The sequence below is a fragment of the Malaclemys terrapin genome, chromosome 7 (genome assembly GCF_027887155.1).
Source record: "Malaclemys terrapin pileata isolate rMalTer1 chromosome 7, rMalTer1.hap1, whole genome shotgun sequence".
Lineage (NCBI taxonomy): Eukaryota > Metazoa > Chordata > Testudines > Emydidae > Malaclemys > Malaclemys terrapin.
In genome coordinates, this window is record NC_071511.1 from 38,878,903 (window position 1) to 38,906,175 (window position 27,273).

Sequence of the window (27,273 nt, forward strand, 5' to 3'; positions counted from 1 at the left end):
CACTAGACTACCATATACAAAGACATGGTCCTTGCCTGGAGGCTCATATCCTTACAAGATCCAATTTTTGTTTTTTAAAGAATCAGTTTCTCTGTGCGCTTGACAGGTCAGTTGTGCAATAGCCCGTTTCAGGGTTCTGTTGGTGGCTGATTGCACTCCATGTCTCATGCACCAGCATGACAAGTTCACTCTCTCTGCTACTCTGGGGGAAGCTCATGTGGAAATTCTGCTGAAAGCCATGTAACAGGTTGTTGCCATGCTTGCTTGTTGTAATACAAAAGCAGAATTGCTGCTGTTCAACATTTGTACCCAGGAGGGTGTACCCTCCTTCCTTGCACCCTCTATGGGGCTGAGGAGCACTAGGAACGGGGGAGGGAGGAGCTGGCTGGGGGAACCATGTCTTCACTTCCCAAACTGCATGGGGTCAGAAAGCATGGGGAGCCAGGTATGGTGCCCCTTCAGTCTCTGAACTTGATACATTTGGGAGAGGGAGGAGAGGAGTCCAGGGATTCTCCTACACTTTATAGGCCCCTGCGTGGTGCCAGAGAGCATCAGGAGGGAGAGATTTGCTTGTCTTCCTGAACCTCATGCAGGGCTGAAAGATTTTTATTAGCAGTGCGGGCAGCACTGAGCTCTGTTTCCCAGTAGAGCATGGGGATGGTATAGGAGAAGAAGTGTTCTGAAATGACCAGAGAGCTAGGTTCACACTACTTGTCTCTCAGTACGTTTTATTTTAACTTGGGGAGAATCAGAATTCAGCTGAAAATCCTACTTGACCAAGTTGAAGCGGCTGTGAAAGACTTTGACGAATATATTCAATTACAATTGGATTCAAGCACAGAAATGTTTTGCATTGATAATTGTCATTTTTGTGTATGTTTTATTTTAACTGATGAACTCTTTCAGATTTATTTTGATGTTTTGGTTTCTTATTTTTATTATAAATATCTTGCTATCAAGGTCAAGAACTCGTATAGCAAATGTTCTTCAGCTTGGAGGTTGATCTAGTGAATTCTTATAGATTTTTCTGAATTTGGGCAAATGACTTTTCTTTTACCATATCAGTACTTCAACAAGTACCCATTTATTAGTATTCTGTAACAGAACAATACAAAAATCTTCATGTTAATCACATCAAATGCAGCTGTTCTTCACTAATTTAACTGAAAAAAATGCCATCTTCAAGACGGAGACAATATCTGTTTCAAGCAAGTGGAGTACTCCATCCATAATACAGAGAGCCTTTGTTAGGCATAGTGGAAATGGGAAGGGATCCAAAGCTTCTGGAGGGAAGAGTCTGCTAGTGACCACCATGCCTCCCTATTTTTCCCAAGGTCCATGCTACTGAAGGATTGGAAGTGTTGCCAACTCCTAAAGGCCCTGCCTTTGCAGAATGCAGGCACACATTGCCCCCTCATGTAATTTGTTTGTGATGGTATTGCATTTCAAGAGAGAGAACAGTGGTGGAATCTGCTCAGCCTCTTAGATGTTTATACACAAAAGCAAGGGGAATAAACAGGAAGAACTGGAAGTATTCATCAACAAGATTAAAAGAAGGGCAGGTGGACCAAACTTTAGAGGGGCTGTGACCCTGCACATCTGGTTGCAACACCCAGAAAGAGAAGCCAGCCCATCCTCACAGGACAGGAACTGCCACTGCAGGTGAGTCCTGGGGACACACCAAAAATTCACAGAGAAACTAGGTAATCATGCTATCCTGTCATGACAAACCTACTGCAGTAATGATGAGTTAGGCTTATCATTATTATCCTTTATTTATAAGGCCCTACCAAATTCACAGTCTATTTTGGTCAATTTCATGCCCACGGGATTTTAAAATTCCTATATTTCATGATTTCAGCTATTTAAATCAGAAATTTCACCGTGTTGTAATTGTAGCCGTCCTGATTTGAAAAGGAGTTGTGGGGGGGGGGGTCACAACGTTATTGTGTGTGTTGGGGGGGGGAGAACTGCGGCACTGCCACCCTTAAATCTGTGCTGCTGCTGGCGGCGGCTCTGCCTTCAGAGCTGGGCAGCTGGAGAGCACTCTCTGACTGCCTAGCTTTGAAGGCAGCAGCGCAGAAATAAAGGTGGCATGGTATGATATTGCCACTGTTACTTCTGCACTGCTACTAGTGGGGTGCTGCCTTCAGAGCTGGGCGCCCGGCCAACAGCCACCGGTGTCTGGCCACCCAGTTCTGAAAGCAGCACAGAAGTAAGGTGGCAAAGCCTCAACACCCCTGCAACTCCCTTTTGGATAAGGACCCCCAATTTGAGAAACTCTGCTCTCCCCTGTGAAATCTGCATAGTATAGGGTACAAGCACACACAAAACCAGATTTCACAGGGGGAGACCAGATTTCATGGTTAGTGAAGTGTTTTTCATGGCCGTGAATTTGGTAGGGCCCTACCTACACCTCTACCCCGATATAACGCTGTCCTCGGGAGCCAAAAAATCTTACCGCGTTACAGGTGAAACCGCGTTACATCGAACTTGCTTTAATCTGCTGGAGTGCGCAGCCCTGCCCCCCTGGAGCACTGCTTTACCGCGTTCTATCCAAATTCGTGTTTATATCAGGTCACATTATATCGGGGTAGAGGTGTATTTAGGAGTTTAAAGATGCATCCGAAGAAGTGGGCTGTAGCCCACAAAAGCTTATGCTCAAATAAATTTGTTAGTCTCTAAGGTGCCACAAGTACTCCTGTTCTTTTTGCGGATACAGACTAACACGGCTGCTACTCTGAAACCTGTCATTTAGGAGTTTAATGTATCTTTTAAAGTATCAGGGATGATTGTGCAGAATCTTAGCTAGAAAATTATTTTTTTACATTCCCCCACCTCCAAAAATTAGCTTTTATCTATTTGCCTATCAATAGGTAGTTGATAAATGTGGCTATCTTGCTATTCCTGGCCGTCATTCTTCTACTTTGCATATGTGTATGTAAGTATGTGTATGATGAAGGCAGAATAAATCTGGTAGTGTCAGACATTTTTAAAGTGTGTTTAATTTCTAAAGCTTTAAATGGGTGTTTCATATCTACTAGTTAAAAGTTCAGGCTGTAAATCTTCTTTGAGTTTATTTGATATGAATTGATTTATTATAAACTAATAATAATTAGAAAGAAGAAGCCTAGTGATCTGAAACCTTTTTATTTAGTTTTCAATGACCCACTTATACGTGTACATGAGTGTGTCTTGTCAAAAATCAGAGGCTATCCCTTAGTGAAGTATCTTTATATATCTGTTGTGTGCTGTGCTGTGCAATGAAATAAAAAAGAAAAAAGGAAAATATGCATATTAAACAAATGCATAAAGAGGGAAGATGATTTTTTTTGGCCAAGGATCTGGACTGGGCCCCAGGGTATTTGTGTTCAGTTCTCAACTCAGTCACAGACTACGTGATCTTGAGCAAATCACTTAATCTTTCTGGGGGAAATTTTCAGATGCACAAATGGCAGTTAGGTATTTAGGCATTTAACTGCTGTTGAAAGTCAATCTCCGATCTGTACCTTTGAACATCTCCTCTCTACTTCAGTTTCCCACCTTTTGGGAATAATACTTTATTTTCCTCACCTTTTGTCTCCCCCCCCCCCCCTCTTTAGAGTATAAGCTTTTCAGAGGGTGGACTGTAACTGTGTGTTTGTGAAACACCGCCTAGCTTAGAGAGGCCCCAATCTAGATACTACCATAATACTATGGATAATAATTTGCTCTAACTTTACTGCTACATTAGCAGAAAATCTTCATCTGCTGCTTAAATTATGGGTTTATTGGAATTTTTGAAAGCATTTATTAGGGTTTACTTAAATGCACATAATGTCAAAGTTATTACTCTACTTTCTTTCCTCAGCATGCGTGCATGTGTACACTTTCTTGCCACATCTCACTGATGTGTGGTTTAAAAAGTCATGGATTGCAATAGACTTTAAAACCCAGCTGCTAGGCTGAACAATCCATTAACCATAATTCCTGAGCACTAGATTTTTTTTGCAGCTTTAAATATGCATAGACATGTAACCCTGTTCCCTCAGTCTCTCTGGGCTGGCTCAATTCTTGTAGGCCAGCAGGGGATCGAAACTGACAAGCTTCCTGCTGGTCTGGAGCTTCAGAGAATAGGAAACTTGTTAACTTCAATTCCCAGCTAACAAGAATGAAATTAGTGTGCCAGGCTGAAAGACTGCGTAGTACAGACATCCAGATCTGCAAACACAACAGGTTACCCAGCATTAATGTTGATATTAACATTGGGACAAGCCATGATTTGCACCAATGATGGAAGAAGGGGGAAAAAAGTATTTATTATGTTGGGAGTTATCACATTCAGGACTTGTCAGCCTTGACCTTATATTCCAAAGGATCTCTTGTGTTAAAACATCATGATTGCTTAGGTGAACAGAGACACATAATATTGTGATTTTACAGCTGTGGGTAATTCTGTACTGTGACAAAATTCCTCCTCTATCTTGGTGGGTCCTGCGCTTATTGGCGGATTTTCTTGCCTCAGAGATTCACCATGTGGGTTGGGGAACAGCCCAGAGACCTTCCCCTCTGGAAGAACCCACAATCCAGGTCAATTGGGAGGTTTGGGGGGAAACCCGGGCCCACCCTCTACTCCGGGTTCCAGCCCAGCCCTGTGGATTGCAGCTGTCTATAGTGTCTCCTGTAACAGCTGCATGACAGCTACAACTCCCTGGGCTACTTCCCCATGGCCTCCTCCAAACACCTTCCTTATTCTCACCACAGAACCTTCCTCCTGGTGTCTGATAACACTTGTGCTCCTCAGGCCTCCAGCAGCGCACACTCTCAGCTCCTTGTGCTTCTTGCTCCCAGCTCCTCATACTCACATCACAAACTGAAGTGAGCTCCTTTTTAAAACCCAGGTGCCCTGATTAGCCTGCCTTAATTGATTCTAGCAGCTTCTTCTTAATTGGCTCCAGGTGTCCTAATTAGCCTGCCTGCCTTAACTGGTTCTAGCAGGTTCCTGATTACTCTAGTGCAGCCCCTGCTCTGGTCACTCAGGGAACAGAAAACTACTCATCCAGTGACCAGTATGTTTGCCCTCTACCATACTCCTGTACCCCACTGGTCTGAGTCTGTCACAGTACATAACTCAAGTGAATGAAATATTTAATAACAAATCAAGTCATACTAATCAAATGTCATTTTTCCCATATGATGTAATATTGGCCAATGTTGAATCCTTTTAGGTTTAAAGGACAGATAAATTAGATATGCTGCACTGTTCGTTCCCCTGCTGGGTTTGTCCGACCTTTTTAGATGTTATGTCAATATGATTTTTGTATTTAATCTAGATTTTATGAAAGTCAGAAATAAGAGTTTGTTTTCAGAAAATGCATTTTCTGCATATATCAGCAAGTTAATTAAATGAGTTCGGTGAATGGGTGTATTGAAGTCTCAGATCCGTTGCTGCAGTAAACTTTTCTTTGTGCCCTACTTTATGCAAAATATATTAAGTCGGTAGACATTGTGGTGTCCTGCTCCCATAGTAATAATTCAGTTACAGTCATATTTTATTTATGCAAGTTTCAGAGGCATGGCTGTTGAAACAGCTATGAGCAAGGAACTTGTGTAGTCTCATGGGAATGGAACCTGATGAGTCATGTCTTATGTCTTCATTTTGCATATTCACTCTGAAACTATGGTGTGTGTGTGTGTGTGTGTGTATATATATATATATATATATATATATATATATATATATATATATATATATATATGCTCTCCTTTTTGATAAAATCTAAGTGTGAGTCAAAAGCAAGTTAATTTTAGCTGTAAAACAAAGTATGTCTAATACTCTGACTACAAACAGAAGTAGCTGTTAATGTTTGTTTTTCCTGCATCATCTTTTATTCTAAATATCAGTGCAGTATTCTCCTCTGTGTATAGTATGAAGAAAGGTGGTAAAATTATAAGTGATTCTTGACAGCGAGGATTTCTTATCTAGTTACCTTTAATTTCCTATGATCAAAAAATAAAGAGTTGCAAACAAGTCAGTTTGACTCCCTGAGATTTGTAATGGGTTGCTTCTCGTTTTCTTTAAAGTCCTGGTGGTTGAAAGTTGCACTATCTAACATACCGCCCAAAGAATCTGTGCATAGTGTGCCACTCCCAGCTGTGATCATGTCCTGTTTCACAAACTAAACAGACCAAGAAAATACATGAATGAGCAATATCCAAGGAAAAGTTAGGGTTTTGCAGGAAGTGGTGTTGATGATGATAATTGTTGCTACTCCTTCTGAATTAGTATGGTACCAATGCCTTGGCCCGGTGCAAGTTGCGAGAAGCGGGTCATCTTTAGGTTAAAATAAAATAACCTCCCATCCCCTCACTGTCCTGATCACTTGTAGTCATTCAAGTTCCCAAAGTGCTTTTCATAAGCATAAGTACTGATCTCTTGGCCAAATTCCAACTTGGATAATTACTTCACTAACTGACGTTGATATCAGTTTTACATACAATCACTTCTGTCATGCAGCCGTCTCTAGAGTGGAATGCAGCAGGTGATAAACAGCACACAGGAACACTATACAGCATTTTAGGACAGGAAGTGAAGAACACTGTCCTATCCAATAGTAATTAGACAGAATATAATTATCCACATTAGAATTTATATGAGCTGTAAGGGTTATGCCACCCTGAGTTAGTATCTTTTTCTTTATGATGATGGTGAGAGCAATTGGATAGTAGCACATTCTGCTAAGAGGCACAAGAGGAATGCTCAAAAGGAAGTCAGATGCCACACAATAGAAAAATATACACCATTTGTCTGAGGCCCCTTCCAGTTCCTATGTAAATTTAAAAGGTAGTGTCTTCATTATTTTAACTTTTTCTTTCCCTTTCTGTTTTTTTTCCTGCTTACATATACCCTCATTATTACTATATCACTACCAATAATGTTCGTATCAGACCTTAAAACCGCTCGAGCTGAGCCTGGGTTCACCATGCAATAATTATAGGTTTATAACAGGGATAGACAATTATTTTTTGTCTCAGTCCAAATTTCTTGGTCAAAGTATAATCAAGGATAGACTCCAGAGAACATAATAACAAAACAACAATAATGATGATCAGATTTTGGGGTCCGTTCAAAAGTGTCTGGTGGTCCAGATTTGGCCCACGGTCCGCCTATTGACTACCTCTGGTTTATGAGAAAGCATTTTAGTGTGTGTGATCCTACTTTAGATGGAACTGATGTTTAAAAACACTAATTTATTTTTCTTCTCATTATGTCACTATCTAATTGTACAGTTCCATAACTTAGCATGTTTTGATTTTTTTAAAGTTTAACCTTAACCTCTGAATTTCCTGGATTTGTAATGCTTGTTGTTGGAATAATTACATCCTTCAATATAATTAGATTTTGTTCCATTTTTTTTAAATACTTAAATGAGAGTTCCTGTCTGCTTTTTGCCTTGAAGTATATATTTTTATTTTAATTGGGTTATGTTTTAGTTTAGATTGTTTAATACAGTCAGGGATGCGGAGAAGGAAACAAAGTCTATTAGTTTCAGGTACATTATCACCTAGCAGCTACCAACGAGTATTTATTCAGTTATTAATTTTAATTGCATGAGGAGAAAACAGTGAAATCTGTTCCTGAGCAGTAGTCATGCTTTGTGTCCTCCCGTCTCACCTTGAGAGTGAACAAGGTACTCGGGGAATTCTGTGCCACTGCGTGTGTGCATATATTGTGTGCCGCGCAGATATATATGTGTGTGTGTATATATAGCAACAGAGGGTCCTGTGACACCTTTAAGACTAACAGAAGTATTTGAGCATAAGCTTTCGTGGATGAATGCCCACTTCATCAGACGCAAGATAGATAGATAAAGTTGCTGCAGTTCTGCCTTTTGCCCACCAGAGGGCAGCGTGGTGCTAGAACAGAGCAGCAGTTCCCAGCAGAAAATAACTTCTGAAGTTCCACCTTGTGCCCACCAGAGGGTGCTGTGGTGCTAGACCACAGTAGCCACTCCTGGCCAGTGCAGGTACAATAGGGAAGAGAAAGAGCCTGCCTTCTTTACAGTGCCTGTTGGTCCAGGTCAGGAGACAGACAGTGTGGGGCTGCTGGGGGGTCAGATGGGCTCATAAGGGTTAATGGGGGAGGACAGACTGGGGCAGGGGCTGAATGGGAATGGAAGTGCAGGACCACATACTTTTCCCACCCATACCCAGCAACCCTTCAAATTCATACCCAGGCTCCTTCCCAGCAATTACTTCCCTCTTCCTCAGTTCCTCTGTTACCCCTGACTCCCCCAAGCCTTTGCACTGCTTCTGAGGGGTGTGGGAAATACAGTTCTGTATTGTAGTTTAAATGATTTATTACTCGAGTTCTGTATTAAAATGCCTAGTAAGGGGGGGAGGGATAGCTCAGTGGTTTGAGCATTGGCCTGCTAAACCCAGGGTTGTGAGTTCAATCCTTGAGGGGGCCACTTGGGGATCTGGGGCAAAATCAGTACTTGGTTCTGCTAGTGAAGGCAGGGGGCTGGACTTGATGGTCCCTTCCAGTTCTAGGAGATGGGATATCTCCATTAATTATATTATTATTATTATATTATAATCTATTTGTCAAAAAACATTTCCTGAATCTTTTTTGTTGTCAGATATACTTGCTGACAGGTATTTTGGAATAAATTACCAAAGTAATTGAAAATGGTGTGATTATATTGTGTTATTTTGACAAATATGCAGAATTTTACAGAATTTTAAAATATTGAGTGCAGAATTTTTAATTTTTTGACATAGATTTCCCCCAGGAGTAGAACAAGGACAAGGTCATCAGCGGATATGAATATACATTCCAAGTGGCATAATAACCTGTCTGATATTAGAAATGGTAATGAGTGAATATGAAATATATAAAAATGGGAATCCATTAGGGACTACCTTACACAGGTTTTGTACAAGAACATACCTCAGGAATAAGGACCTCAAATACCATTTTCCAAATCACCTGAGTAGGCGCTTTAATACTACTGAAAATTTCACACTAAATCCTTAATATCAGTAGATGGCAAGCTGGACTCAGTACATCTGCATATGATTAGCAGGAGTCTAATATTTTCAGCTATATGTAAGCATGAAAAAAATAGCAAATGGATGGAAAGTTTCTGGTATCTGATTTCTGAGAGTATACAGCTTGTTTTTTCTCTACACATCTTAGAAAGACAATGAAACCAAAATATGTTTCAGCTGATAATCTTTCATGAGCACATTTAAATATTTTTTCCAGTAGAAACAAATATTGGTGATGGGTGAGAACAGAAAGCAGCTATATTTAACTATTAGTCATATTGGAGCTGCTTTTTAGAAAAAGGTGAATGTAGCCGATCTTACAATTGTGCAGCTAATTTGTGTGTGTAATTACCGCCTATAAATGGCCATTTAGAGGAATAACTAACTGGCCATTTTGTTGCTTGCAATCAGGGTAACTGTGCAAATTAGATACAGATTTGCATGTGGCCATTTGATAAAATTGGGCACTAATATTGATCTAGACTTATTTTTGCCAGAGCAGGGTATTTTTATAACTTTCTTTGACATATAAAAATCTCAAATGGTGGAAAAATTCCATAGATATTTAGAACCATTAAGTGATTGAGATCATTTTGACTTTTACAACATAGCCTTCAACACTTACGGTAACTCTTTAAACTGCTAAATTAGATAAACTCTTTGAATACAAAAAGTGATTTGTTCTTCATATTGGCTGTTTGACACACAACGTGCTTTAAAGAAGACCTGCAGTAAAACAGTTTCTGATGCGTTATGTTCGCTTGTTAAAAGTTGCTAGAAGAGTGAGTCCTAGAGATCTTGCAGTGATTAAATTCATAATTCCCTAATTCTGCGTAATTCTGCCTCTAGGGCAAGTCAAAACTATTCCTGAGGCATTACCTTGTCCAAACGTTGTAATCAGCATTTTCTCGTTTTGGCAATTTTGATTTAACCATTAATTAAAGCCACCATTTGATTGTTCTTTGACTTCTTCATCCAAAAATACAAGCTTATAGTGTGAGGTGACCCTTTGCTATTGGATTTGCAGGAGCATATCCCTGATAAACTGATTAATTGAGTACTGCAAGGAAGCTGAACTAGAATGTCTACTAAGGGATTAGCCAGATTCAAAGTCTATGCACTTTGTTGCAGAGTTATGGCATTACTGGTGAAAATGTGTGTGCAGTTTTTCACTGTTACCTCCAGGGGTTGCTGTTGTACTAAAAGTTTGAGTGTGTGGAAAATAAATATATAATGGCCTGTTTTACAAAAGAAAAGTATTTGTGGTGTCATAGTAAGAAGTATAGCTCGCATGTAATGCAGGAAGTATAGTACTTAGTGGTACTTGCAAGTGTTATAACTTTTAAGCAGTAATATTAATCCATAAATAACAAAACTCATGGAATATGCTATTTATGTTTGCTTTTCCATATAGTTGTCATATAACCTGGTGACATACGTTTGCCATTGATTACATTTCAACCTGAGTTATTCCAAACTGGTGACATGCTCAGTGAATCATTTATAAGACTGTTGGGAATTCTTTCCTCGAAAGAGTGCATTGAGTACATCACAGAGAAGTAAAGTCTAGGAATGCTTACTATTAGTACCCACAATGCCTGAGCATGTAGGGATTTTAGGGATGATGTACGGAATGATTCATTATCTCATATTTGCATCAAGATTTTTTTTCTTCCTATCCCTTCACTAGGAATTAATTTCTTTTTATAATATATGTTTTAATTAATTTGGAAATTCAGAGTTCAGAACTTTTGGTACCAAGTTATTATTTAACTGGAAGCATGTGACAGATGTTAGTCACTTTGCTTAATGTAGTACTAGAAGGTGCTCAGGTACTTCAGTGATGAGTGCAGTATGAGAACCTTTATAGAATAAAATAGAACACTAGCTTCCCCGATTCCGAACACTCCAAACAGCAATTCAAATATTATAAGTTGGAATATGCCAATACTTGTCTTTTCTCCCATAGAACTAGCTTGTAGTAATGGAAATTCAGGAATGCTTCAGCTACTATAGTTGCACATAGTGTAAATACTTTCCTTAATTCTCAAAGTGGTGGTGTGTCTGCTCTATGGAATTTACACTTCAGACTGGAGGTACTTGCCTCTCCTTTGTCAGTGTTGTAACTTTGAACTCTTTACCTGCACATTTACATATGTAAGGACTAGCCTTTTTTTCTTGTTATCCTATTCTTGCAATATTTATTAAAACACTGTTTTGCTTTTAGTAAATGAACATGCTCTGAAAGACAGTAACGCAGCAGTGTAGCACCTAATTGTAGTGGGACTCAAGGTTTACTTCAAAGTTCTGGCTTCTGCATCAGAGAGAGTAGCCCCTGTAGTGCTTGAGGAGTGATTCCAGCCTATTCCCCTTTAAACTTAAAAATGTCATTTTCTTCATTTAAAAAATTCCCTTTTTTAGAAAGTACCTTATACTATTTTTAGCCTATAGGTAGGTGGCTGCAGCTTTATCTGTCTCAAATTCGTGGAGCCAAAAAACATGATGGTAAATTTTAATTAGAAAATTATTTTGTTTATTATACAAGAAAGTGGTTACTCGAACATTAAGTATATGTGTATGTTTTTGTGCCGTGCTCATCACCATGGTCTCTGAGATCATAATTCTTTTAATATAGAGAGTCCATCTGTTTTCCTTAATAGTGATCCAAATAAAATGAAGAGCTTTTACATTTCATCTACCCAATGAAACAAGATTTGTTTTCTGTTGCATTGTTCTTAGGATCACTCTAGTGGTGTGCCCCTTCAGTTGAGATGGCATACAAGCAGGTATTTACAGCACTGCTTTTCCTATTCCAAGTAAAGTAATTTTTGGAAGGTAAATTGAGTTCACTTGTATGGAAACAGTATCCTAAATTAAATTGTTTAACCTCAGTGGAACAATAATACCTTGGCATTTATATTGCACTCTCTTCCAAGTGCTTTGGCAGAATGTCACTCCATAGAACACTCCTTTAAGACAAGTGTCTGCCCTAGAGTTGCCACCTTTTTGACTGGACTTTCCCATTTAAAACCGGACACCTGGCAACCCTCAATGGCACCCGGACACAGAAGCCAAAAACTGGACTGTCCAGGTAAAACTCAGTTGGGTGGCAACCCTAGTCTGCCCCTTTGACACAAGGGGGAAGATTTTCTAAGGCACCAACTGAAGTTTTGCACCTGACTTGTTTTGAAAGGCAGTGAGAGTTGGGCTCCCTCCAGGGAAGCTAAGGCAGAGAAGTGAAGTGAAATTGCCCAAGACCCTATCTGTGGCCCCACAAAGTCACGGGACCTCCTGGTCAACCTCCTTCTAGCCTTGGCTAAAATGGCCATCTATAAAACCAGGGAGAGGAGGTTGGCCGATGGGGTCTCCTGTGACAGTGGGGCCTATTTCCGATCCTCCGTCTGCTCACGCATCCGGGCAGAGTTCCTCTGGGCAGCATCCGCTGGCTCCCTTGATGCCTTCAAGGAGCAGTGGGCACTGTCCGAGGTTCTCTGCTCGGTTTTCCTGTCAGGTTCCCTTCGTTTGACCCTTTGATCTCACTCCTGTCCCTGTTATCTCATTAGTTGTCCACCAGAATCATTTGGCTTCCAGGTCCTGTGGATTCTCCCCTTAGGCTGGGGGGAGGTCCTTTAATAGTGGGCGTCCGCCCACTTCCTGGATTTCAATAGGACCACAGAGGGAATGTGTACCAAAGGTAGGATTAGAACTCCATTAGTTATGTGTTTACTTTAGACCATGCTCCTGTAGTGGCGTTGCTTTGTCATTCAAATCAGATTTCAGGTGTTGATCTACTTTAGGGGACACCAATTGATGCCCATTAGGTTGACATACCATAGCAGCACTAGAGGGTCCTGTGGCAACTTTAAGACTAACAGAAGTATTGGGAGCATAAGCTTTCGTGGGTAAGAACCTCACTTCTTCAGATGCAAGCACTGCATCAGATGCTTCTTCATAGCAGCACTGATGCACATGGTCTGCCTCTTGTGGTGATATACATACATCTGTATAAATTAGAAATTTTTAAGATCAAGGTTCAAACTGCAGCAAAACAAGCCACATCCTGAGATGAGAACAACTGTTGTAAAAATCCCCTTAATTTCTGTCATTTATACCAGAGCTTAAACAATGAATTCTTCAGGCACTAAAAAGCCATAACATGAAATGTTTAACTACTGACATCCCTTAGGGATTTAAAATGTAGCAGTAGACTGATTAAACTGTAGTATAAAGCTGTGTGTGTGCATATCCACTACCATTATTCAAAGAATTGATATGGTGGTTTAGTTGTAATTCTCATTCTTCCATCCTGAAGCCATTAAAACTCCATTTTGTTATTATTTTTCAGTGAATTAACAACACCTATTACAATATATTGAAACCAGGTCAAATAGGAATTGCAAACATTTTTATAATCAAGTAAAAATAAGTGTCAGCTTTGTAATTTGAATTAAAGTTGGGGGAAGGGAGGGAATAATTTAAAATAAAAGTTTAACCTAAGTTCTGTCACTTGGAAATCCTCTCTCAGAAAGTGAAGCCTGCCTGCAGGCTTAGCTTGGTCGACTTCTTCCCAGTACTTGAAAAGAGACCACTCTCTCTCTCTCCCTCTCTCTCTGTTTCTGTGATATCCCTCTCTCCCCCCCCCCCCTTTCAGTTTTGCAGTGGTAACACTGCTTCCTGTCAAGAGCAACTCTGACATGGCCCTTCTGTAAAGACTCTCCACCTCCTCCTCCTCCTCCTTTCTTTCAAACACTCAATACATTTAGAGACTGATCTTGTGCAGAAAATATCCCTGACATTTGAAGAGCTCCAGGGATTCAGTGAGCATGCTCAGTGCTCTCTGCCTGATAGAAAGAGGAAGCTAGTTTACATACGACTCATACCAAGCATAGCCTGCATGTCAGTGCAGTTAACTTGCAGCGGGCTGTGAGGAGAACTAGCTTATCTTTGTTCTAGGACATTTCCCTATTTTTTTTTCCCCTCTTAAATTCCCAAAAAGATTTGCAAAGTTTTTTTTTGTTTTGTTTTGTTTTTTTTTAAACCGTTTTCTTTGTAGCTGGGGGACGCAACACACTCTAAACTCAGTCTCCAAAATCCTGGAAAGGTTCCTCCCTCCCTATCCAACTTTCCCTAATATACTTTATTTTGATTAGTTAAAGGCTGGGCCTTGAGCTTGTGAAGTTTAGAAAGAGCCAGGAGCTAATCGGGCAGCGTTTGTCCCGCGTCTTTCTCCCTGTTCTGGGCAAAAGCAAACAAGCTGGTCTTTTTTGTTAGCCCGATAAATGCTATTTATGAAGATGGACCTGTTGAACTACCAATACTTGGACAAAATGAACAACAATATTGGCATGCTGTGCTATGAAGGTAATTGTTTTATTTTGCAATTTGCTTTTTATGGGGTGTTTTTGTTGTTTTAAGTATGAATTCTCTCTCCCTTCTATTTATAGTTGTTACAAGGTACAGTGCGTTTTGTACTGTCTACAGGTTTAATGGGATTTGTGAAATGGAAGTTGAATTATTCTTTTTAAAGGAAATTTTACTGTTCAATATTAATATGAAGTGTTGGTTGTCTCCTCCTCCTCATCTTCCCCTCCTCCCCCGGTCCCTAGCAAAGATGGTACTGGTTGAAGTACTTTAAAGCAGCAATACCCAGATAACTTTTTGCAAGTGTTAATGTAGTTGTAAAGGAAACATTTTAAAGTCACTTTACAATATGGTGTATGTATTAATTTGTAATGTACATTGTGTATGTGTAATCTACACCATTAAATGTAAATAGATGTATACACTTAAACACATAGTGTAGATGTATTTGGACAATGAGACTTACAACAAGTTTTTGGTTTTAGTTCAATGCTTACATCCTGAACAATAACGAATTTTACTATTCAGCTTTTGCAATTGAAGGGAACCCATATTACAGAGCACAGAGTGGCTCTTTGTTTGACTTCTCATTTCCTGCACAGCTCTGAGAAAGCCCTGACAGTGAAGGATATCTCCCCCCTCACCCACACACAAACATACCTCCTCCCGAAAGAGCCCTCCACATAGTCCCTGTGGAAAGAATTACACAACACCCTGGAAAACTTAAACTTTTTGTCTTCATTGTGCTCTCAGTTTTCTTATTTGTGTCCAGCTGACATAGGTCGGCAACTACTTCTGATAGTGTAGGTAATAGTAGCCCTGTTTTGAAGGTGCCTTAGGTAAGGTGTGGGGGATGGGTTGGTCGGAAATCAGCTTCATCATCTACTTGAGCTTTTTATCTACGTGCAGTTTGAAGAAGTGGCTATGGCCTGGCTTTGAGTGGAAAGAAAGGCACCACTGAGCTAATTCAGCTTGGCAGAAGGGCAGGTTTTCCTGTAGCCACATACAAACATTGCAGAAGTCTCTCTCCTAATTCAGCAGGAACATTTTCCACGTTCATTTGGAAAGTAAACTTGCTATAGTTGTCAGGGAAGAAGCAGTAAAGAATGTATAGATTTGATTAAGAGGGAACCACTCGCATGCTTTTATAAGAGGCTAACCCAAAAATCAGGATGCTCACTCTAGAAATAGATCTTCCCCCTTTCCCCCTCTGTTTTAAGTCAGAAAGACCACATTTCAAAGTGCCAGGGGGAGCAGAGAGGTTGCATGTAGAACTATTAATGCTTCGGGGGAGGAGGGGTTCCATTTGAACAGAGTCAAAGATCTTATGTAGAAATTTACTTAGTTATTTGCACAGCAGATTTATCAGGCTTGCTAGTCAATATTGAACAATATGGGGCAGCTTGTGCATGGCCAATCAGACTTTCATGCTCTTCCCTGTGCTGCTGTTTCTTTTTTGAAACTTTGTGGATGCAAGAGTGATTGGATAAAGGAATGTTGCAGGGTTTTTGTTAATCTCATCATTGTCCTGCATTAACAATCAAGTGCTTTATTATGATGTGACTGTTGGCTCCTGATGAAAAATGGCAAACATTATAAATAGAATTTCTGCTTACTTGATGGATTTTTCTGAGGGTTTTGCTGACTAGAGGGAAAAAGTTTTGTTGCTTTGGGTCTTACTAGTTTCAGTCAATTGTATTTGTTACCTAATATTTATAAAAGTTGCTTACCAGATGTTTTCCCACCTTCCTTTGGACAGATCATACTGTTAATAGTTTGAAAGCAAATGCTCAGCTCACACTAATATAATATAGCAGCTTTTGTTTAGTTTAAACATCTGTTGCAATTTTCCTTATTATGGAAGTTAACATTATTTTTAACACTAAAATAAACATGTAAGAAATTTAAAAAAGCAAAACCTGAGCAGTGTTTATAGTGAGGTGTTTATATCCCAATGGTTTAAAAAGTATAAACACTGACCACATCTGCACTGAGCTCTGAAGGTTGTTTTTAGAGATGCTTGCAGATCTGCCATGCCAATGCCAAAGTATTTATTTTACAGGGGAGTTGTGTCAGCAATGATGGATCTTGTCTTTTTAAAAATCAATGCTGCAGTAATATGTATACTTGAGAACAAAGTGGTTTTTAGATTCAATTAATTAGTATTTATTTAGGATTTAATACTAATAATAGTATTATTATTAGTATTTAATAAGTACTTGAACTACTTACACGTACGCAGTCTCCTGAAAAGTACTTTTGCAGATGTAAGATGAGATACAAATGAACTATGTAATGATTAGATCTATATAATAGGTTGGGATTTTCAAAAGGGCTGGAGAAAATTAGGTGCCTAAATCCTACTAGAATTCAATGGGAAGTGGGTGCCTTTACTCCCTGAAGCTCTTTTGAAAATAGCAAGCATGTTGCTGCTTTTCCTGAATAGCTGCCTCAACTGCCTCTTTCAGATAAAGTGGTATAATGCTGACTTTATCCATTTCATTTTCTATCTCAGTCATTATTAAAAGAACAATGTTGTTTGACCTCACTTATTGAGGCAATTCATGTACTGGTGAAATATGGGCACCATTATCATTGGAGAGGATTTGCTCATTTTCCTCTTAGTTGATAATGTCGCCTCTAGCATAAACAAGCCAATACAATGTAGTGACTGGCCATGGATCTGCAGGCGCAGCACCCCGGACTTTAGTGGGTGTTCCATGGATGTATTGGTGATAGGATCAGGCCCTTCAGAAGGAAAAGCAGCTTCTTTCCCCAACAAGGATGTCTTACCAGCCCTCTGGTCCATCACAGTGTATTGTGCTGATGTAGAGGGATATAATTTGGATCCCAAGTTTAGTCTCTGTTTTCCTTGCCCAGAAAATTGGCACCCATAACTTTCAGATGGCTAAGTGGTGCTTAATGACTAGTGGATGAGAGCAGTCCTTCGGAGTGGGTCTAAATTTGGTCCTTACCTAGCACTCTGTCATTCTTTTTTCTTTCTTCTTTGGCTATCCCTCAATGTGTGAATGATGTCTGCCAAGAGGGTTCATTGTTGGGTTTTTAAGTGGCTGAAGAGCCCAATTTGTGCCCTGCAGATTTTCCCACAGAAGTGACAGGTGTAATCTTGGAGGAGACATAGTTGTTGGCTGGACTGTTGTGCCCTTTCTTTCCTCCTTTGTTACTTCTCTGTCCTCCTCAAAGTGAGCTGTGTCTTGGTGTATGGCGTGGCGCCATACAGTTCTGTTCTGCGCTGAGTCCTCCCAGTTTGCTGGGTTGATGCCTTTCTTTTTAAGGTGTACTTTTGGTATGTCTTTGAAGCGCTTCTGTTGCCCTCCACGGCATTGTCATGATACAGCCATGATTAGGGGAATATTTTGGCTGGCAGTGTGTTCTAGCTAATCTATTGGTTAGGGAGACGCCAGAGAGAAGTTGGGTTGCCTGCCATAAACCAAAGCAAAATAGGTAAATCTTTGGTATCTGAGTTGCTTATGTCACGGATGCTATTCCTAACTGTGAGCCAGTCTGCTATGTGAGGGAGGCGAGAATGATGAAAGCCAAAGAAGGAAGCTAAGGCCCTGTCTACGCTGGCATAGTAAAGCAGCTTTCTGCGCTGTAATTCCCGAGGTGTACACACTACCAAGCCACTTAGTGCATAGCAACTATGCAGTTATAGCGCTTTAAAAAAACTACCCCAACGAGAGGCATACAGCTTTCTGCGCCAGGGCTGCGGTGCCAGTGTAGACATGCTGGTCAATTACAGAGCTGCAATTGGCCTCCAGGAGGTGTCCCACAATGCCTGTTCTTACCTCTCTGGTCATTGGTTTGAACTCTACTGCCCTGCCCTCAGGTGACCAACTGTTAGCCCCACCCCATAAATTCCTTTGGAAATTTGAAAGTCCCCTTCCTGTTTGCTCAGTGATGGAGTGCAGTGGTTTCCGCGCATCTTTCCAGGTGGCCATGCCTGCTCCACACACCAGGTGATCCCCCACTTGGAACAATGCTGAGCTGCTGGACCTCATCAGCATTTAGAGAGAGGAGACTATCCAGTCCCAGCTGTGCTCCAGCCGTAGGAATTGTGATACCTATGGACAGATTTCACAACGCATGATAGAAAGGGACCATGACCGGGACACACTGCAATGTAGGATAAAAGTGAAGGTGCTGCGGAACACCTATCACAAGGCGTGGGAGGCAAACCACTGCTCCGGTGCAGCGCCCACGAGCTGCCGGTTCTACAAAGAGCTGGATGCGATACTCGGCAGCGACCCCCACCTCCACTGTGAAGGCCCCTGTAGATACTTAGTTGGCTCGCATGTCAGTCGAGAGTGGACCGAGCCAGGAGGAGGAAATCTTGGACGAGGATGGGGAGGGGGACCCAGAGATAGAGGATGACTTGGAGGCCAGAGATGCATGCAGCCAGGAGCTCTTTTCTACCCCAGAGGAGCCTAGCCAGCCACAGCAGTGAGATCTTGGCGAAGCACAAACAGGAGAGGTGGCCCCTGGTAAGTGGATCTGATTTTTGGGAATTGCTGAAGCAATTTGTTGGGGGCAGGAGGGTTGAAGAAAGCAGGCTTGTCTCCCACCACATGCCTAGTCTGAACGGTGGAACAGGCTGTTGATTGACTCCCTCACTTCACGGGAATCTCCCTCAGAGATCTCCAGGAAACTCTCCTGGAGATACTGGGCAATCTGCTGCCGCAGGTTCTTCAGCAGAGCTGCTTTGTTTCTTGCTCCATTAACGGTAACTTTCCCGTGCCACTGTGCTGTCATGGGAGCGGGGACCATTGCTGCACACAGGCGAGCCGCATAGGGGCCAGGGCGGAAGCTGCAGCCTTGGAGGAGACCCTCCCTTGATTCCCTGATCACCCTCAGCAGCAAGGTATCTTCCATAATGATCACCTCCTGTGGAAAGTATGCAGGCAGGAATGATTATCAGGCCCCCCCTACAGTGCTGGCTCTCCCCAAGAGCCATGTACCTCGTGTACAGCAGGGTCTGGGAAGAGTGATTTACCCTGCCCCTGTGGCTACTCACCATTTTGAGGGTCTTATGGCTCATGTGTGCTTGCCTGGGGTCAGCCAGTTAGTGACAGATGTATGAGTACTGACTGTGTTTTAAAGCACTAAATTACTGATTCTGGAAAGTGTTGCATTTAAACTTCACAGAGATAACCATGGGAGCCCAGCCTCCCTCTTTGTTATCGGCAGCAGAGCGGCTGCGCAGAATTAGGAAGCGGCCAAGAAGAACTAAGGAAGACTTTCTGCATGAGGTTATGATGCACTCCGCCGCCGAGAAACAGGAATTGAAGGAGTGGCGGGACAGCGAGAAGAGGGACCGAAAGGAAAACGTGGCATGTCAGAAAGAAGCCACGGAGCGGCTCTTAAATATAGAGCACCAAACAGACACGCTTCAGGCAATACTAGCTCTTCAAACTGAGCAGCTTGGCGCCCGTCCTCCCTTGAAGCCGCTGTAGCAAAACTTTCTCATGCTCCCCCCGGACATCGCCAACACATTGTTATCAACCTCCTGGCTCCAGTCTATATCCGCAGCATTCCACTCCTCCCATCTCACAGTCCAGCAGTGTGGACTCCCACTACCCACTGCACTCAACACCCATCCCTCTGCAGTTTGGTCCTGCTGAAGTACAGTAACCTCTGCATTGTACTCAAAGGAGAAGGTTGGATATGATCCCTGGACATACACAAATCTTTAGCTGTCTCGGGATCCCTCCTTCTCCTGGGACCTTCCCTTCCTCCATCCCCCTTCCTGCTGATGTATTTTTTTTCATTTGACTCTCTCCTCTGGTGGTTGTCTTTTAATAAAAGAATTGTGTTGGTTTGAAAGCAGTCTTTGTTCTATTAGTTTAAAGCAAAAAGAGCACTGCAAAGCAGCATACAATTATGTTAAACCCTCTTGTATCGTGTGTAACAATCACCTCCTAGCATTACAAGCACTGCAATCCCGAGCATAGCTAAAAATATTAGTGGCTTTCAGCTTCAAATTGTTGCCTCAAGGCATCCCTGATCCTTATGGCCCGGCGCTGTGCCCCTCCAATAGCCCTGATCTCTGGCTGTTCAAACTCAGCCTCCAGGCACTGAGCATCTGCCGTCCAGCCCTGAGTGAAGCTTTCACCCTTCCCTTCACAAATATTATGGAGCGTACAGCACATGGCTATAAGCATAGGAACATTGTAATCAGCCAGGTCCTGCCTCCCATACAGGCATTGCCCGCAGGCTTTTAAAGGGCCAAAAGCACACTCCCTAGTCATTCTGCACTTGCTCAGCCTGTTGTTGAACCACTCCTTGCTGCTGTCAAGGTGCCCCGTGTATGGCTACATAAGCCACGGCATTAAGGAGTAGGCGGGGTCTCCCAGGATCACAATGGGCATTTTGACTTCCCCTACAGTGATCTTCTGGTCTGGGAAGAAAGTCCCTGCTTGCAGCTTCTTGAACAGGCCAGTGTTCCGAAAGATGCGTGCGTCTTGCACCTTTCCGGACCAGCCTGTGTTAATGTCCATGAAACGCCCATGGTGATCCACAAGCACCTGGAGAACCATTGAAAAATACCTCTTGCGATTAATGTACTCGGTGGCTAGGTGGTTTGGTGCCAGAATTGGAATGTGCGTGCCATCTATCACCTCTCAACAGTTAGGGAAGCCCATTTGTGCAAAGCCATCCACAATGTCACGTACATTACCCAGAGTCAGAGTTTTTTGGAGCAGGATGTGATTAATGGCCCTGCACACTTCCATCAATACGAGTCCAACGGTCGACTTTCCCACTCCAAACTGGTTAGTGACTGATCGGTAGCAGTTTGGAGTAGCCAGCTTCCACAGTGCAATCGCCACGTGCTTCTCCAACAACAGGGCAGCTCTCATTCTCGTGTCCTTGCACCGCAGGGCTGGGGCGAGCTCATCACACAGTCCCATGAATGTGGCTTTCCTCATCTGAAAATTCTGCAGCCACTGCTTGTCGTCCCAGAGGTGCATGACGATGTGTTCCCACCACTCAATGCTTGTTTCCCGAGCCCAAAAGTGGCGTTCCACTGTGGTCAGCACCTCCGTGAATGCCACAAGCAATCTCGTGTCATAGCTACTACGCATGGCGAGATCAATATCACACTCCTCTTGCCTTTGTAGTTTAAGGAATAACTCCACTGCCACTCGGGATGTGTTGGTCAGAGTGAGCAGCATACTGCTCAGCAGTTCGGGATCTATTCCTGCAGCCCAAAAAGGCAGGGCACGCAGTACACAAACTGTTGAAAGATGGTGCCAAATGCAGATGGAAGCACAGGGATTTCTGGGATGTGAAGCAATGCATCACGGGTCATTGGGACAGGACCCAGGATGTCGCGTGACCTCCTCCGCCTTCTCACAAGTCTTAGAGGCAGAAGAGAAAGAGGTGCTCTGTGGTATAACTGCCCAGAGTGCACCGCTCCGAATACCGCCGCAAGTGTGAATATGCTTTTGCGCAGGCAGCTGACAGTGTGAACACACAACACTGGTTTCCCTTCAGCACTCTCTGAGCGGCGCTGTAACTTTGCCAGTGTAAACGTGCCCTAAATGAAAGTTTGCTGAGCTCTTCCAGCATAAAGTGGCCCTCCTCTTCTGGGGTAGGTGGGTGCATTACAGGGTTAGCCAAATGGATGGCACAACTGAGAATTATTATTATTACTATTGTTATTAATTTGTATTGTAGTAGGGCTTAGAAACCTGAATTGAGATTGGTACATTACTGTTAGACGCTTTACAAAATATGGTAAAAGACAATCCCTGCCCCAGAGAGCTTTATAACCAACGACAAAGTGGGAGAGGAAACAGTTGTATGGGGGATGTGAAGTGACTTTGTCCAAGGTCATGCAGCATATCAGTGGCAGAAGCAGGAATAGATACCAGGTGAATCATCATGCTTCAAGTATGAGGGCTTCTAGATATTTTAAGATGATGGCATCTATCACAGGTGGCAACTTTGTCCTTTCTCGGGGGAGCGCTCGACCCCCCCCACTCTGCCCCAGGCCACTCCACTCCACCACTTCCCCTAACCCCCATTCCCACCCCCACCCCATCTCACCTCTTCCCACCCCTTTCCGCCCCCTTCCCTGAGCATGCCATGTCCTTGCTCCTCTCCTTGCCCTTCCCCCCAGCGCCTCCTGCTTGCTGCTAAACAGCTGATCTGTGGTGGGCAGGAGGTGCTGGGAGGGAGGGGAAGTGCTGATTGGAGGGGCTACTGGCAGGCGGGAGGCACTGGAGGCAGGGGGAGGCGCTGATTGGGGCGGGCTGCCGGTGGGTGCTGAGCACCCACCATTTTTTTTTTCCTGGGGTGCTCCAGCCCTGGAGCACTCATGGAGTTGGCACCTATGGTATACACAGAAATGAATTTACCCTTGGATGGGCCATTCACTTCCTGCAAGATGGCTGAAATGTCTGTCGGGGTAACTATTTTGTGTGGTGTCAAGTATCGGAGGGATAGCCGTGTTAGTCTGAATCTGTAAAAAGCAACAGAGGGTCCTGTGGCACCTTTAAGACTAACAGAAGTATAGGGAGCATAAGCTTTCATGGGTAAGAACCTCACTTCTTCAGATGCAAGACTTCAGATGCAAGAAGTGAGGTTCTTACCCACGAAAGCTTATGCTCCCAATACTTCTGTTAGTCTTAAAGGTGCCACAAGACCTTCTGTTATTTTGTGTGGGTAACCTTCATCCTTTTGAATGTTCTCATTAGTCTCTCTTGGCTTTAAATGGTTAGTGATGCCTCAATCAACATATAGCTTGGCAGCAAAATTATTTTAATTTTACAACATGATTGATAATTATATAGTTTTTCTCATTAGATGGAGAGACAAATGCCTCAACTTCTTCAATCTAGAGCTATTCATACTTCTATCAGGAGAATGATGGCGGACATGTTGATGATCAGCTGTTCCAAGCAGGTTATTTTTCAGTCAGGTTGGTGCAATTAGAGATTTTAAAAAAATGGAGGCTTCTAGATTCAAGCGCTTGATATTGATGCTTAAACTGAATCACATATATTTATCTTCCTTATGACATTTATCAACAACTGCCAGTTTAATAGAGTAGTCCTTTAGTTTCATTGTTCTCTCTCTAATGAGCTTAGAGACATCAGGAAACTCATGGGAGATGGTGTCCTCACTGGGGTGAAAAGGCCATAAAGCAGACCCATTCTGTACCAGTCTCAAGTTCCTAGTGCTGCATATCAAATGACAAACACTTAATCTGGGGATGTACTCTGAGGTATAACATCTGCATCTTGTTTTGCTGTGGAAACTCAATTTACTTTAGTTTCATGTTCTTTCTCTGGGTGTCTTGTGTGAGGTAATGGAGGCAGAGCTTCAAGTTAACAAAACAAATCACAGGTGAGCCTGTCCTTTGGTACGCCAGCAGTGGATTGGTAAACTTTGGCTCCTGATAATTGCAACTTAAATATTTATGAGAAGGTGCAGTCCTCCAGTGGAAGATTGTTTCACTTTGTTGTTTATCTCAGGGAGTGCACAGATGGCTCTGTGTTGGAAGGCAGATTTCTGTCTTCCTGCCTCTCTCTTCCATTGTCTAATGCTTTGCATTATTACTGTGTTCCCAGGGCTTGGACTGTTGCACTGGGAAAGGTATAAAAAATGCAATAAGATGTAGAGAAATCCCTCCAGGCATGTTGTGAGACTCCGAGCACTCAAAATAGTTTTTGTTCTGCAATGTCTTATGGACAGTCAAGAAAACTGGATTTTGTTATCAAGAAAATTGGATCCAGATTTACAGAAAAATACCACTTTTTGTTTTGTTTCCTAGCTTAATGTAGACAGCTTATACTAGTTAGTTGCATATTACATAATTACTTCACTGACTTCCTGTAATTACTTGGCTACAATTTCCAAATAGTAAAGATGTGTAGTGTTTTAGTGCGAAGCAAGCTATTATTAAATGTGTATGTTTTCCAAAAAGCCCAGTATAGATATATATCAGACACAGAGCCTGAAAGTAATTCTTCTAACTTCATTTGTTCACTTTTTTTTTTTAATGAAATATCACATGTTCTTTCAAGTTCTAAAGAATAGTTTCCACCAGGTTTTTTTTTGCTGATCTTGCTTTTCACTCTGGATTTGTATAATCAGCTTCTCCTATTAACTCCAAAGCCTGTTTCAGTTTCTAAATATATAAAAATAGCTTTATAACACTGTCCTTCAAATAAGAGTGAGTGGAAATGTTGAACCCTATGAAAACCCCTTACATAGTGAACTGAACTATCTTACTTAATTTCCCTTTTATTTACACTGTACTGGATTGCTTCCCTCTGGATTAACTTCATTATTTTAATCAAAGTACGGTAATACACTGGGACAAACCTAGAGAGTCCCCTCCCTACATTTATACTCAGTAAGTTTTTTATTTTTTAAATACCTTTTTTCATAATCTGAAAACAAAGAATTATAGACTTTTTTTCAGTGTTTGTTTCACTATCTCCTGTCACTGACGGGGAGTGTCCTCTTCAGTGTGAACTTTAAGATTCTTTTCCTTGTTGGTCCTGCAAAATAGGAGCAGTTTGGGTTTGAACAGTATTTCCCTGGACTTTTGATGTTCCTCTAAGGCCCTCTAACATTTATTGAAGGACCTTAAATCAAGAATGAACAAACAAATATGGTACTGGGGGTATTCTATAACTTTCAAGGGGTTAAGATAAGCAGCCCATTTCCAGAGATAAAGTTTGGTAAGGTCTATAGAAGCAAATGTTCCACTGCATTGCATTAATGAGGAATTTGTTTAAAGGCTGTGACTTGTTACTCACAAGTGAAATTTGTTTCAGTGCCAGGTTTCTTTGGATGTAAATCCAGGGACTTTAGAATACACTGAAAAAGCTTAAATTGCTCCGAAGTTCAAACAATGCACTGTATTGTACAGAGGGCTGTTAGAGAGCAACTAGAAGCTTAAACAACAGTCGGCATTGTGTGGCATCTAAAATTATGAATGGAAAAAGTTCATCCATATGTATTGGTCTTGCTTTTTTTTAAACATCTAATTTGCATGAAAATAGTTGCCTCTTAATTCCTTTTTGAGGATTAATACAGATAGACCTTTATGTTTTGGTTCTGGCTGAGTAGACTCTAGAGTTTAACATGCTGCAGGCAGATAGTGTGCCAAGCAATTTAGCAGAGTTGTTTACAGTAACAATAATCCAGCAGGACAGAGGCCATAATTCTTCACTGATAATAGCACGAGGTAGTGATGAATACAAATTTCTGGAGGAGTGTTTACAAAAATTGTATTGTGCTTTCTCAGTTTTGTTTTTAATTTTATTTTAATGCCAGCCAACTTTTTCTTTTACACACAGTCTGTATCATCTCCCTCAAATATTGCTTTACAAATCAGCATGGAATTGTTGCTTGATGCACAGAGAGCCATTGTTTCCTTTCCCTTTCAATAAAAGCCATATGCTTTGGAAGGTAATTGACTGCATGATATGGCACTGCTGGCTGTTGTATTGGCACGCTAGGACCATCCATGGGTGCAGTCACGTATATGCCATGTGTTTCCACAGTGCAGTTTTAATTTCTATGGGGCAGCTTTCTTGCTGGTGCTTCATCAGATATTTTTAGGGCATTGCTAATGCTCCTTCTGACTGCCCTGGTTGTATAAGTGACCATTGTGATGCACAGGGGCTTGTGTCTGCACCACTTCTGAATTTTGGATGATTTCATGAAATTGTGTCATGAAATTAACTGTGTCTTGGAAAGCCTATATGTAGGTGGATCCCCTGTGAGTTTGCAGGCCTGTCATGTCTCTGACAGGCCAGAAACAATGGTGAATGATCAGCGCTCAACTGTCAATTCAAAGTAAAACACCTTGGGACAACAGGTTTGCTCTCATGGGAGAAGAGCTTTCTCCTCATGTCTGAAAGGGAGGGGGGAATTTGGAGTAATGGAAAATTACCAAAAAGGCAGAACAAAAGGAACAGGTGACCTTCCAGCAGAAGTCTGTAAAGGGGCTGGGGCGGCGGGGGTAGAGAGGAAATTTGGGTGAGGGGGGTGACAGGGGGAGCCATTTTGCACAAGATTAAGATGAGAGAGGCTTCTGCAGGAGCAGAATAGGGCTAGGGGGTGGAGAACCTTGCAAGCTGGAACACAGATGGTCTGCCAAGGGAAGAGAGAGCTAGCGAGGAGGGACACTGTGTTTAGTATGTTTTATTGTTTTGGGCGATCTGTACTTTCCATGATTAAATAGGAAGAGCCATAAAGCTGAGAGACTGAACAAAGTACGTGTGCCTGTTGACTTAAACACAACTGCTGCATGCACCTGAGAGAGTTAAATGGTAAACTAGAAGATTCATACCTCTTTTGGTGGGAGTTTTGGGACGGGGGTGTTTAAGTGCTGGGGAGTTGGAAGGGTCAGTGCGTAGCTGGAGAGCATGTCTCAACACTTGGAGGTGGGTATCAGATAGAAGATCTGTGCCCTGAGCATGTGCTCACGGATCCCGAGTTTGGGGCAATGGCTGGACTCCATTCAGGCGCCAGGAGCTTGAAATACCCCCCGGGAATCCAGAGCACAGAGGGTTTGATTTCCCCATACAGCAGTCCTAGTGGGTGGGTGGCCAGGAAGGGCTGCATCTGTGACAACCATCATGATGTATGTATAATGGCACCTAGGTGTGCTCTGCACTCTCTATTAGGAGTGTACTGTTTGGAGGAGGTGGTGTGGGGAGGGAAGGGTGGCAGTGGACCATCTAGCATAGATAGAAATTTCAAATAGATGGCTGAACTCTTAATTAAGGTTATCAATGTCGGCTTGTCAGCCTCATGTAGATGGGTGAGGTTGTGAGAGGTTATAATCCTAATGTTAGTAATAGTTTGGGTCACCAGTATCTTTTTTTCAAATTA

The 27,273-nt window shown here is 42.1% G+C and overlaps 1 protein-coding gene across 3 annotated transcripts in view; it reads left to right on the top strand.

Annotated features, from left to right (window-relative positions):
* VGLL4 (vestigial like family member 4) overlaps positions 1-27,273 on the top strand; it is a 154,380-nt gene that overhangs the window by 66,113 nt on the left and 60,994 nt on the right. The window contains exon 1 of one of the 3 annotated variants that reach the window (XM_054035841.1): positions 13,805-14,394. The exons of 1 other annotated variant lie outside the window; for it this stretch is intronic. In XM_054035841.1, coding sequence (XP_053891816.1) covers positions 14,313-14,394 — 82 coding nt within the window. In that variant the 5' untranslated portion in view covers positions 13,805-14,312. Of the gene's footprint in view, positions 1-13,804; positions 14,395-27,273 lie in introns of those variants that run through there. One more of the 3 variants, XM_054035839.1, reaches the window with a different exon arrangement.